Source organism: Dendrobates tinctorius, unplaced genomic scaffold (assembly GCF_039654945.1).
Source record: "Dendrobates tinctorius isolate UK_male_01 unplaced genomic scaffold, ASM3965494v1 ptg000008l, whole genome shotgun sequence".
Taxonomy (NCBI): Eukaryota; Metazoa; Chordata; class Amphibia; order Anura; family Dendrobatidae; genus Dendrobates; species Dendrobates tinctorius.
In genome coordinates, this window is record NW_027361676.1 from 17,585,076 (window position 1) to 17,597,827 (window position 12,752).

A 12,752-nucleotide genomic window follows, 5' to 3' on the forward strand; every position below is an offset into this window, starting at 1 on the left:
TGTAATAAAACAAAAATAAAAAACAAGATTATCCGTCATCTGCCCGTCCTGTCTCACGCCGTAATCCATGTCTGGGGATAAACAGATTTTAACCTGAATGGTATCAAGATGTGACCATCCAGGCTGAGAACCACTGAGGAATGAGCTGCTTCGAGCTCTGCATCAGTGGCTAGCTGTGACTTCATCGAGGTCACCACAGGCCCCTGAACTGTGGTGACCTCATCACCTTAAAAAAGTCTTACAGTACAGAGGTGAATTCACTTCAGTTCACCGTGAGAAATTTCTAATTTCTTGCGGTGAACTCTCTGAGCTCAGCGCTGCACCGTGAGACTTTTTCTCATGGTGCTAGCGGTGATCTCAGGTCACCGCAGTTCAGGCGCCCGGTTGGTAAACGCAGCCTCAGTGACTGGCGGTAACTCAATGATGTAATCTCTAGTCACTGATGCTGAGCTTGCAGCAGCTCATTCCTCAGTGGTTCTCAGCCTGGACAGTCACATCTTGGCACCATCCAGGTTTGAAAACTGTGTATCCCCAGTCATGGATTTGACATCTTTATTGATAATAAAATAAGATATAGTATCAAATAGAAGGAAAAAGATAGAGAATCCTCTATAAGAGGACTAATACACACATAATTAGAAATAGACCAATTATACTATATAGTAATGAATTCCCGAATTTATAGGATATATACCTAGACTATCAAAAAGATAAGTGACCATCTATATAGGAAAGAAAAAACCCAATGACAGACTTAAATTCTGATTAGCTGTATCCATAAAACACATGATATAGAGTTTTAGATGTACATGGCTATGTTGGACCAGTAAAAAGTTTCCTTTCATTACGGTAGTATTTAAACTAGATTGACTACTGAATAGGCTGCTCATGATCAGCAGAAGTCTGATCCGTTCTCGAAAATCTTTTTTTTTTTTTATCTGACCGGTGTATAGAACCAACTAGTCGAGCATGTTATTTTAAAATCTTATCTACAAAGAATTACTGAAAGATGTAGTTATGGGAAACAGTGATGATACAGGTTGCATTAAGGGTATTTTAGGTGGGAAATAAAAAAAAAAAAAAAAAAGTTTATGTAATTTGTTTTTTTATTCCAATTGAAAAGTGTATTGTTTTTGATGTGATTGTGGGAATACCTTTTTAACATAATCTATGAAGTATAATTATCATCCACTACACATCCTGTTTGGCTACAGTTAACTGTTCTAATTTTGTTTCTAGGGCAAGACCTATTAGCAGGGCTTTGGATCTTGGGGCCGATATTGTGATCACTGGAAGATGTGTGGACAGCAGCCTTGTCCTGGGGCCATTAATTCATTCTGTACGTATCTAGATCTGTAGTCTACAGTAACCTAGCTACAGCGAGCCAGGTCATGTTGGTCCAAATGGTCAGGATAACCTTTTAATTAGTCCACATCTTGTCCACCTTGTCGGAGGCATCTACATTGATCCAAGTCAAAAAGACAGCATTGGTAATCTTCCTATTTTTATTCTCCATTGAAAGTAATATATTTGGCCACTGCAGTCTTTTTGTTTTACTCTGCCATCTTAATCTAACTTGGAAAGTAGCCCCCTTTATTTCTATTTCCATACTGCCTCCTCATCCCACCCTCTCTGTTAGTGTCCCTCAGGGCTCTGTCCTGGAACCCCACTCTTATCCAAGGCCAAAGGTATAGATAGAAAACTCATGTAAAGTGTTATAGCTTCCAGTACCACTTATATACTGACAACACTCAAATCTGCCTCACATGTCACCTCTGCTGTCCAGAATCCGAGTGTCTTTAGCTATAGCCTCCTTATTTTCATCACTCTTTCTGAAACCTATTCTGGCCAAAACCGAGCTTCTGTATATAGGGGAGTTGGGACAGAAGGCTTCAGACCGAATGAGTTCGAGGGGTTCAAGAGCGGTCTGGATGTCTTCCTGGAGAGTAACAATATTGTATCTTACAGTTCTTAGGTTCTTTAGAAGGACGTAGATCTGGGGATTCATTCTGACAGAATACAGGCTGAACTGGATGGACAAATGTCTTTTTTCGGCCTTGCTAACTATGTATGTATATGTTACTGTGAGCTCTATAAGGTGTATAGGCATCTTTAGAGGCTACTGTGCATGTCTAAAGCGATCCAACTGACCAATCCAGTCCAGGACCTAACTGTTTTTGGAAGTCACAATGGATGGAGCAAAGGTCGAGCTTCCACACCTCCCCTCCATTCAAGATGGAGCTCTATTGCCAGGTTCCATAGCCCTGTTCTCAGGATTGCTGGGGATCCCAGTGGTCCAACGCATAGCGATCAGTAAGTTATCCCCATAGTAAGGAATAACACTTTCCTTCTAAGCACTGTAAAATTGTTTTCTTGAACTATTTTAGGAAAAATGAACCTGCTCCCCCGACTTGTTTCCACAAGGTGGTGCCATATACCAGTATAGAACTATACCTTAGTTTTCTAGCCATTGCATGTATTTTCCCCATTGCTTCTGTACTTTAGAGAAACCTCAGAAAATATTGTGATTGTCACAATAGACTTTGCTTCCTGGGATAGAGCAATAATTTTACTGATAAATGAATACAACATACATAATATATGATCTCCTTCCTCATGGGACTTTTTAACATTCCTTTTTCCTCTGCTATCCAATTAATGACAGATGGCACCAAAGAATTACCGTAATTCATATTTTTCAATTCAGTGAACCGTTTGAGAACAAAAGTGTTTATTTGTTTGAGTAATTCTTCTGTAGGTTTTTTTTTTTTTTTTCTAATTGTAACATTTCAGTATTTTATGAGGTTTGAGTGTAAATTATGATTGTAGTGTACTCAAACATATCTGTAGAATAATTTTTTAATAAATGACAGCACTTTTCATTATTTAAAGCCTAAAATGAATTTTCATTTTCCTGTCTTCCCTTTTATAGTTTGGCTGGAAGAGAAATGACTTTGACTTACTGGCTGCTGGAAGGTAACTATTACCACTGATGGATGACTGTACTTCATACTTTTCGATCAAGTGTTAGTATTTAAATGGAACCCTTTAGGAGCTTTGGGGTCACTAAACTAATGACATTGTTGGGTAGGCTAAGAGAAGCCCAGTTCAAACATGCTATTCTGGCCACAGATTGCCATTTCTTCTGCTCCGTCAAGAAGAGATGTCAATCAAGAAAACGAGATGGGCAGGGAATAATACAGAGGATCAATGCCCTAGCTGGAAATTGACCTGCACTTTGTGCACTTGTAGCCTCATCAATTTCAAAGTTGACTTTTTTTATGGAAAATCCATTTATGGCCAAAAATTTATGTTTGAACTTATCTTTTTCCACTCTACCCAACAATGTGATTTTATTTGAAACATATTATATATAGTGCAAATTATATCCTGGTATTGGCATTCAGATTCTTGGCCACTGACCAAACACTCATATAGGTATGTGCACATGTTTGGTTTTTGCAGCAGAAAACTCTGTTGGGCCTGGTTCATATTGCGTTAGAGCAGTCCATTCAACGCATGCGTTAAACGGACTGCGCTAACGCTACTCTTATTTTCTGATCGCGTCATGCGATCACGCTAGCGCAGTTAGTCAAACTGCGCTAGCACTGACGGACCCTCGAACGCTGCAGACTGCGTCTGAGGGTCCGTCACAGAATGACGGCACATCGCTAACGCATGCCGATTTAACATGCGTTAGCGATGCGCTACGTTATGGCCGTCTATGGGTGTTTTAATGCATCCGTTACATAGCGTTAATGCCTCTATGTAACGGATGCGTTAAATGCAGCACCATAACTCAATATGAACCTAGCCTTGCAGATACTCAAATTGTGCCAGGCGCAACGCTGTGTAAGTTTACTTGTTTCTTTTTATCCTATTTCCTTTGAATGGGTGAAAAACGCTGAACGAATTGACATTCTGTAGATTTAATAAAACGCTCTGATGGTTCAAATCTACAAGGAAAAAAAAATATACAGCGCGTGCATGACATTTCAGAATGATTCCGCACTTCTCTATGGAGTGATCGGAGTAGCTGAAGAGTAGTATTGTTTTATAGGGACTCTCTTAATATACAGTACAGGCTTGTGAGGGTGAACTGCATTTTCATTTGTTATGCCCTGGCTGACTAAGAGCCGTCCTTTTGTAAAATACTCCATTAGGAAGTGCAGCTTTATCTACTGTGCCATAAAAAAATGACAAGTCCTTATAACTCACTGTCTGCAATGAGCAGAGCGAGATAGCGGTCCATCAATAATATGACCTTTCCTATACCAGCTGGCTAGAGTAGTAAAAAATATATTCTGTATCTGGCATCATAACACTGGCAGCAATATACCATGATGACTATTATGTTTACTGTATATGTGCATTTACAGTCATCATGTCCTGCTCCTACAGGTCTAAAATAAGTGAAACAACTTTATAACCACAATTTTTTGACCGAACATTTTTAGCAGACTATAGAAAGCTTTGTGTAGATTTAGACAAGAATATTTGCTCAATTGCCGAATTGTGTGTATTACAATAGTTCCAAAAGTCTTGGAGAAATAAACTGCAACACATCACAAAAAGAGGCCTTACTTACATGGTTAAGACGGCACAGCATTCAGACCGGGCATGCATGAATGCATGATGGAGGCAGAACAGGTGCAAAAGACTGATGCACAACCTCTCGCACACACCTACCGTAATCCACGTAAAGGGATGGCGATTTTAGTTTAATAAATATGCATAGATTAGGTTTGTATAAGGAGTCAGCCAGCATGGTGCACTACACGTATCAGTCTAACATCTTGTTAGAAAGCCTTCCCTCCCAACGATTTCATAAACCTGTGAAAAAGTGTATATATAGTGTACTGTACGTGCGATAATATACTCTCCAATCATGGTCTTCCCCATTTACAGCGCCATGCTCGTTCTCTTCTGAGTTGTGTGAAAATCTTGATGTTCTTTCGCAACACGAGGGAAGGGGATGGGTTGTGATTTTTGCCGTTTTCACACCTGTTTCTGCCAGTTCCGCAAAGATGGACGGAGTTGGGACAGGGTGGGTGACGCCCATTTGTCTAATTCCTAACAAGCTGTGGCTTATCTTATGCTGGAAATCTTACTGTAGTCTTCGACTGAAGATTTGTAGTGAGGCTCACGCCACTTTTAAGTTGCGCCTGATTCATTAAGAGGCATACTCCTCTTAATGAATCTGGCATCTCTGGGTACAACATGCCTCTTCATCAAGACTGGTGTGAACAACGCCAATCTTGATGATTTGTTCCTGTGCGTGACCCGGAAGTGTCTTTTTTCCAAGTTTATGGAGCTTCAGAATGCGGGTCCATAGGCTTGCATTGTAAAAGCCACGTCCGGTTCACACACAGAACTTCGTGTCAGCAGGCAAGTCAAAATAGAAGTCATGTGGGTAGAAGACTGGAGCGGTCCTTGAAAATGGGGAAGACTGCGATTGATAAGTATATTAACACACACTACGTTAACACACCTACTTACACAGGTGTGTAGGCAATAAAAAGTTTGGTGGGTGTGCCTCTCCGCTGCCCAGCACCTTCTCACTCCACTACACCGCGGACTGACGCTCCATTTTTCCATATCAGTATTAGCGGGGCCTGACTGCATAAGTTTAAATTTTGTTTAGGTTGCAATCATTTGCCAAAATGTTAAAGTAACTAGCTGAAAATAAAATCAGGACCCACAGGTGTGTATACTCTTTAATCTGTATTAGTGCTTAGCATGCAAGTATTAGGCCGGGGTCACACTTGCGAGAAACTCGCACGAGTCTCGCGTCTCAATACGCTGCACTGCCGCCGGCACTTGGGACAGGAGTGTTTCTCGCAGGTGTGACCCCGGCCTTACTATGAGCCTGCATTGCATTCTGATGCTAATGTTGTGGGTGCCAACATTTAACCAATGCGTCATTTTCTTGACAGTCTTGCTGGTCATCTTATTGAATGTGGTGCCCAGTGCACTGGAGGAATATACACTGACTGGCATCTTGTTCCTGACTGGTAAGATGGAAAAAAATGCTCATAGTTGGTTGTAATTATTCTATAACACAATTTATCTGTGTCCATGATCTCATAATTATCTTTTTATTTATTTTTATTTTTTTCATTGATGTTTAAATCCTCTCTTCTCCTTGCTATGTTATAAATCTGTTCTCTAAGCACAACCTTTCTGCCAATCAGAGGAGGCAGAGCTGCAAGAGAGGGAGCGAACAGCCGCCTAAGGCTGCATTCACACATGTATAAAAAACAAATCTGAACTGAGAAAAGTAAGTTAATGTGTATGCACAATGTAAGTGCATATTAACACATGACCATTAACCAGAGAAAACAAAAAGCAAAAAACACAAATATCCTGAACTAAAAGTAAAAAATATACTGCAAATAATGCATAAGGGTAATAATAATAATAATATTATTATTATTATTATTAAGGGTATTTAGTAAACATAATTTTGATCAAAATAATGTACAAGCCATCCCGCCACATCACGGCAACCCTTGTGGGACAGTCCCTACTCTAGTATTTAAAACCTTATCACTTGCCAAGTGGCGTGAATGTGAATAAGGGTCGAGCGGCTGAACCACTTGTAACAGCTTAGGCCAGACTGGATGGCTTTCCCAGCTCAGAAAGAGGGCGGTCACACCCATATATGCACTGAATGCACAATGAAATGAATAAAAAACAAATCTGAACTGAGAAAAGTAAGTATGTGCAACGTCCGTGTGCTGATCAACCTTTTATAGGACCGCACACGGACCCATCAATTAATGGCCAATTCTGATCCTCAATATGTCATTGTCAGCATCTGATAAGAAGAGAACATGATCTGAAAATCACAGATTCGAGAGTAGATCCATTCCACTGAATGGGACACTAAGGCCGGGGTCACACTGGCGATTAAATCGGACGAATGCAATGCGATAAAAAAATCGCATTGCATTCGTCCCAATGTTACTCTATGGGGCTGCTCCCATCATGCGATTTTTGATCGGATCCGATCCTTGGACCGAGACAATCGCAGCATGCTGCGATTGTCACCGATTTTCGGATCGGATTCGACAATGCAAGTCAATGGGGCGAGAAAAAATTGGATTGCAAACGGACCCGATGTGTGAGTTGCGGTAAAATCGCACCAAAAGCCCAATTTTTTTTTTAAAATACAGTAATATCACAATGACCGGTTAAATAAAGAAACAAATTAATAGATCTAGACACACACATATATATATTCATTTAAGGGGTTAGTTCGTTGTATTAAATTGATGGGACTCCCTGCAGCCTCAGTGACGTCAGCGGGAGTCCCCGCAATTTAATATAACGAATTAACCCCTTAAATGAACCCCTACAACTCCAAAATTTTACCCACAAACCCTCATATAATTAATAGTGATAGACATAAAAAAATAAAAACATGAAATGAAATGGTTAACTATATGTAAACCATGTGTCATTTCATGTCGGGCAGAAGAATGATTATACAAAAGCCGGCAATTGTTTCAGCGGCTATTCTGCAATGAAGAACTGTATGAATTAGAAATATATATATAAATGTGTCTCTATGACATGTATAATATATGTATAATATATATATATATATATATATATATATATATATGTGTGTATTTAATGTTTCTAGATCTATTAATTCTTTGTGTGCGGAAACCTGTCTTTGGGCTCCATTATATGTCCATTTAGCTACCCAGCGAGAAAATCTCGCCAGACGGATGTCAAACGGATCCTTACATGCGATAAAAATCGCATCAAAAACGGATCACTGGTTAAGATACTTTTGTGCGATTTCGGACCTTTAAAATGTGACCTTTTTTTTTTTTATTCGTTGTGTGTGACCCCAGCCTAAAATCTTAAATCGCACACACGTTTCGCACATATGAATGCAGCCTAAAGGCCCCGTCTCACATAGCGTCACTGATTTTGTGATGCAACAGTGATCTCGCCTGCGATCTCGCTACATGTGACACGCAGCAGCGACCGGCCCCCCTGCTGGATATCGCTGATCGTGCAGGAATGTCCTGGGCCATTTTTTAGTCGTCTGTGTCCCGCTGGCCAGCATGCATTGCTGTGTTGGATCGTTGCTGCGTCGCTGAAATGATCTGCCTGTTTGGCAACTTACTAGCGATCATTTAGCGACGCACCAGGGATCTCTACCAGGTCGTATAATTGTCGGGATCGCTGGTGCGTCGCTAAGTGAAACGGGACCCTAAGGGCTCATCCCCATTTGCGAGAAAAAAAGGTCAGTTTTCTGGATGGAAAAAATGGACCGATTCTATGGAATTGTCACGCGAGTGTCATGCGATTTCAGTGTGATTTTTCAATGACATGAGTATGACATCCGAATGCAATGCGATTTTAACATGAGGTTTTACATAGAGCAGTTCTCTCCATGTTAAAACTCATGTTAAAATAGCATTGTAAACTAACACTGTACACATCGTCTAAAAAATAAAAAAAAAAAACCTTCAAAACACACACACAATAAATATATATATATATATATATATATATATATATATATATATATATATATATATTCAAAGAAGCTTTATATAGAAGAGAGAAAGATAGCAGAATAGCCGTTAATTCATTTGTCGGCTTTTGTAAAATAATTGCAAAAGCCGACAGGATATGAGACATGGTTCACATACTGTAAACCATTTTATTTCATTTAGTTTTTTATATGTTCATATATACACATAGAGTACATACACGTGTGTGTATGTATGCATGTGTGTATATATATATATATATATATATATATATATATATATATATATATATATATATAATGTGTGTGTGACAAAATGGTGTGGGATCCCCCTATTATTTATAGACAGCAACAATCAACACTATACTACGATAATTGTATATTTCTCTGACATATTTTATATGTATAGATTATGTGTGTGTGATATATATATATATTTATGTATCTTATATATGAAATGTATGTATGTGCGCATATATATATATATATATATATATATATATATATATATATATATATATATATATTAGAACAAAAGCCTCTAAATCAGTTGTCTGCTTCTGTAAAATCATTCCCCAACCTGACATGACACATGGTTTACATACAGTAAACCATTTAATTTCATGTTTTTTTGTATATGTCCCTGACTAATAATTAGATTATGATTTGTGTGTAAAATTTGGGACATCTAGTTGTTAATTTAAGGGGTTAATTAATTGGAAAAAATTGCATGGGCTCCTGCGGTAAAATCGCAACCAGAAAGGTAAAGCAGGTGAGTGAGGGCAGATTTTAATAGCCATGAGAGGGACCTTTGTTTTTGCCCCCCCCCCCCCCGGCTACAAAAATCTGCCCCCAGACACCCCAGAAAAGGCGCAATTATAACATGCGCCTATTCTGGCACCTATCCTCTCTATTCCCATACAAGAGGTCACTTAACTCAGCCGAGGGCAGGAGTATAACTGACACCGAACCCAGGTCCAGTGAGCATTAAATAGTCGCCCTCTGCCAGGGAGAGGCGGAACAATTAACCCCCTGTCTGACCAGGACGGGCCAAAGCGAAACCCCGTCCTGGATCATGACAGAGAGAGATGTCATTGACAAATACAATTAGTATAGTGTTGCTGTCTCTAAATTATAGGGGGAACCCACGCCATTTTGTTCCTTGAAAAAATCATTTATTAATTAAATACATGTCCACAATTTAGAAACAACACTAGACTAATTGTATTTGTCACTAATATACAGTATATATATATGTGTGTGTGTGTGTGTATTTGATATATATTTTATATATATATTATATATATATTATATGTAAAAATATATATATATATATATATATATATATATATATATATATATATATATATACCATATGTTACATATATATATTATGTGTGCGTGTGTGTGTATATATACTATGTGTATATATCTAGTGTTTTGTGAGCTGTCAGTGTGATTTAACAGAAGCTGACAAATGAATTGTCACCTAATCTACTATGTATCTGTCTATGAAATATAAAGATGTGTGTGTGTGTGTATATATATATATATATATATATATATATATATATATATATATATATATATATATGTGTGTATCTCATTGACATATATTTCACCTATCCTATGTGTATACATGTATTATATCTTTTGTATTAGAACATGTCAGTGTGATTTTACTGTATAGCTGCATATGAATTACCGGCTTTTGTGCTATCTATCTATCTGTCTATCTATCGATCTAATATAAATACATATATATATGTGTGTGTGTCACTGACATGTATATATCTATGTATTCTATGTGTATATATCTATTCTCTCTATTCTATTCTAACATGTCAGTGTGATTATACAGTAGCCGGAGATGAATTGCCAGCTTTTTTCAAAGGACACTGGTGCGTATAAATCTGACAGCACTCGCATGGTGCGAGTGCTGTCAGATATTTTATCGCACCCATTGACTTGCATTGGTGATTTTCACCTGAAAATCGCAGCATGCTGCGGTTTTTTTTTTTTTCCCCTTCTCAGTCCGATTTCGGCTGAGAAAAAAATCTGAAATGAGATGTCACCCATTGCCTAACATTGGTCAGAGTGCATTCCGATTTTTAATCGGATTCCACTCATCCGATTTTCGCACCAGTGAGTATGAGCACTAAGGGTGATGTTCATGGATTAGAATGGTATAATTTCCAGCTAAGTGTGGGGTCGTGTCACACTGCCTGTGTGTCTTGTCTACAAGGCGGATTTGAGCTGATTTTTTTTCGGGGTGGATAGTGCCTTCCGGAGGAAGGAAAGAGACGAAAGCGTGGCTCATATGTGGGAAGGAAGCAGAATTCTCTTAAGACGTTATAGAGTTTCCTCTGTTCACTCTTACTCTCCCTTGCTTCATGAAACAACCTTTTGAAAAACTGAATAGTTGAAAAATACATTGAGTGCAGATCTGTGTACAACTATCCCGATTCCCAACTGCAACAAAACATTTATTAGATTAGGATAAAAAGTTACAGCAGGGTTTTTGAGTTTCCATTTTTGTTTTTGTTTTTTTTTTTTCCTTGGTGTTCTACAAAATATTTTGTTGGCGGGACACAAGGTGCTTTTTTTTGTTTTTTAAATATTTTTAACACTGTAAAGGAATAGTTTAATTGTACAGTGCATAGCGATGTTAAATGTATATACATTGTGCAGAGTGTAAGGCAGATTGCATCTGTAAATGTGTCACTCACAGGTCTCTCCCTACATGTCAGTGTTCCCCCAACTCCAGTCCTCAAGACCCACCAACTGGTCATTTTTTTCAGGATTTCCTTAGTATTGCCCAGGTGATGGCATTATCTTCTGTGCAGTACTAAGGAGATCCTGATAACGTGACCTGTTGTTGGCTCTTGAGGACTGGAGTTGGGGAACAGTGCTCTTCATGCACAACAAGAGCAACCTGTCACTCAACGGGAGTGGACTGAAAAGCATGCATCAGCTTTAAGGGATACAAGAGATTGTTCAGTTATGTTGATCAGGAACACATCGCTCCTCAGCCACCGGCTTCCTGACTGTTAGGGATGCAGTGTGTTCCTGATTGATTGTCAGCAGCATAGTTGTGTCTCTGGTCCAAACTGTTCACACTGTGATGCAGGTAGGTACTTTTTGTTTCTGCAGCACTTCAGATGAACAGACAAAGCAGTCAGCTCAAGAGTAACACATACAAGCTCTATAGCAAAGAGCTTGTTAGCACTGGGCTATTTGTCTGGGAGACCTGCCCCATCTGCCGTCTACCAGTGACAACGAGCAGAATACTGTAGAATTATAAATCCCTCATATCTTAAGAATGGTGAGGGTTTTACCCTTTTAAGATGATGAGACTGTTGAATTCCTTGCAACAAGCTACAGACTTCTTATATGTTGGACGAGTTACACTGGATTGTCAGCAGATGGCGATGGTCACAATATGTAGTGTATCATAACTGTTTTTCTTGTTTAAACTGTCAATCTGTAGTATAGCAGCCATCTTGGGATGTCTCGCTTGTTGCTCTCCGCTGATGATTTGTACAGTTCCTGTAGATCTGTAGTAACCTCTGGTTTCTCCCACAAATGTCTTATTGCTGTTACTTCTGCTGAAGTCTAACAAATCTACAACAGAGACCATGCATTACCGTAGACCGTCAGCACATCATTATGAACTTGATGTGCTATGTAATGAAACAATAAGAATTACAGATGTCAACAGCGTTTATTTGTGACTTCAAAAAACAAAATGTCACAATTTACGCCATTTTTTTATATACACACAATTCAACGTGTATAGGTTTGCTTTCCTCTAAACTACAGTGTGGTTTACGGCTTTTCTTTACCAGGCATAATATTGGCTTTCCAATAGTGGAGTGTTCCTCTAATGGGTCGTTCACCATATCAAAGCCTCGGGAAACTGGAGGACTTATCTCTTTTGGCACTGTTGCTGAGCAATTGGTTTATGAAATTGGTGATCCTGAGCACTATATTCTTCCAGATGTTTCATGTGATTTCTCCCAAGTTTCTATAAGTGAACTTCAAGGTATGTATATGTACTCCTCCTCTCCTACTATCATAGTAGGTCAATCTTAATGTAGACTTGTTACCACATTACAATTTTGGGGCAGTATAAGCTTGTACAATTGCTCTCAATCCCTGTGTTTTATAAATGGTGACTGTTTTTTGAGCAGCAAAGGGTCGACAGAACGACCTTGATTGCATTTCCATCTAC

General features: G+C 38.9%; 1 protein-coding gene across 3 annotated transcripts in view; it reads left to right on the forward strand.

The window, feature by feature from the left end:
* The window catches only part of LOC141090646 (uncharacterized), a 149,856-nt gene that overhangs the window by 63,606 nt on the left and 73,498 nt on the right, over positions 1–12,752 (forward strand). For all 3 annotated transcript variants that reach the window (XR_012232418.1, XM_073576400.1, XM_073576401.1), the window contains 4 exons: positions 1,240–1,339; positions 2,933–2,976; positions 5,937–6,014; positions 12,367–12,563. Coding sequence is in view for 2 of the 3 variants with exons in the window: in XM_073576400.1 (XP_073432501.1) it covers positions 1,240–1,339; positions 2,933–2,976; positions 5,937–6,014; positions 12,367–12,563 (419 nt within the window). In the remaining variant the exon portion in view is untranslated. The remainder of the gene's footprint in view (positions 1–1,239; positions 1,340–2,932; positions 2,977–5,936; positions 6,015–12,366; positions 12,564–12,752) is intronic.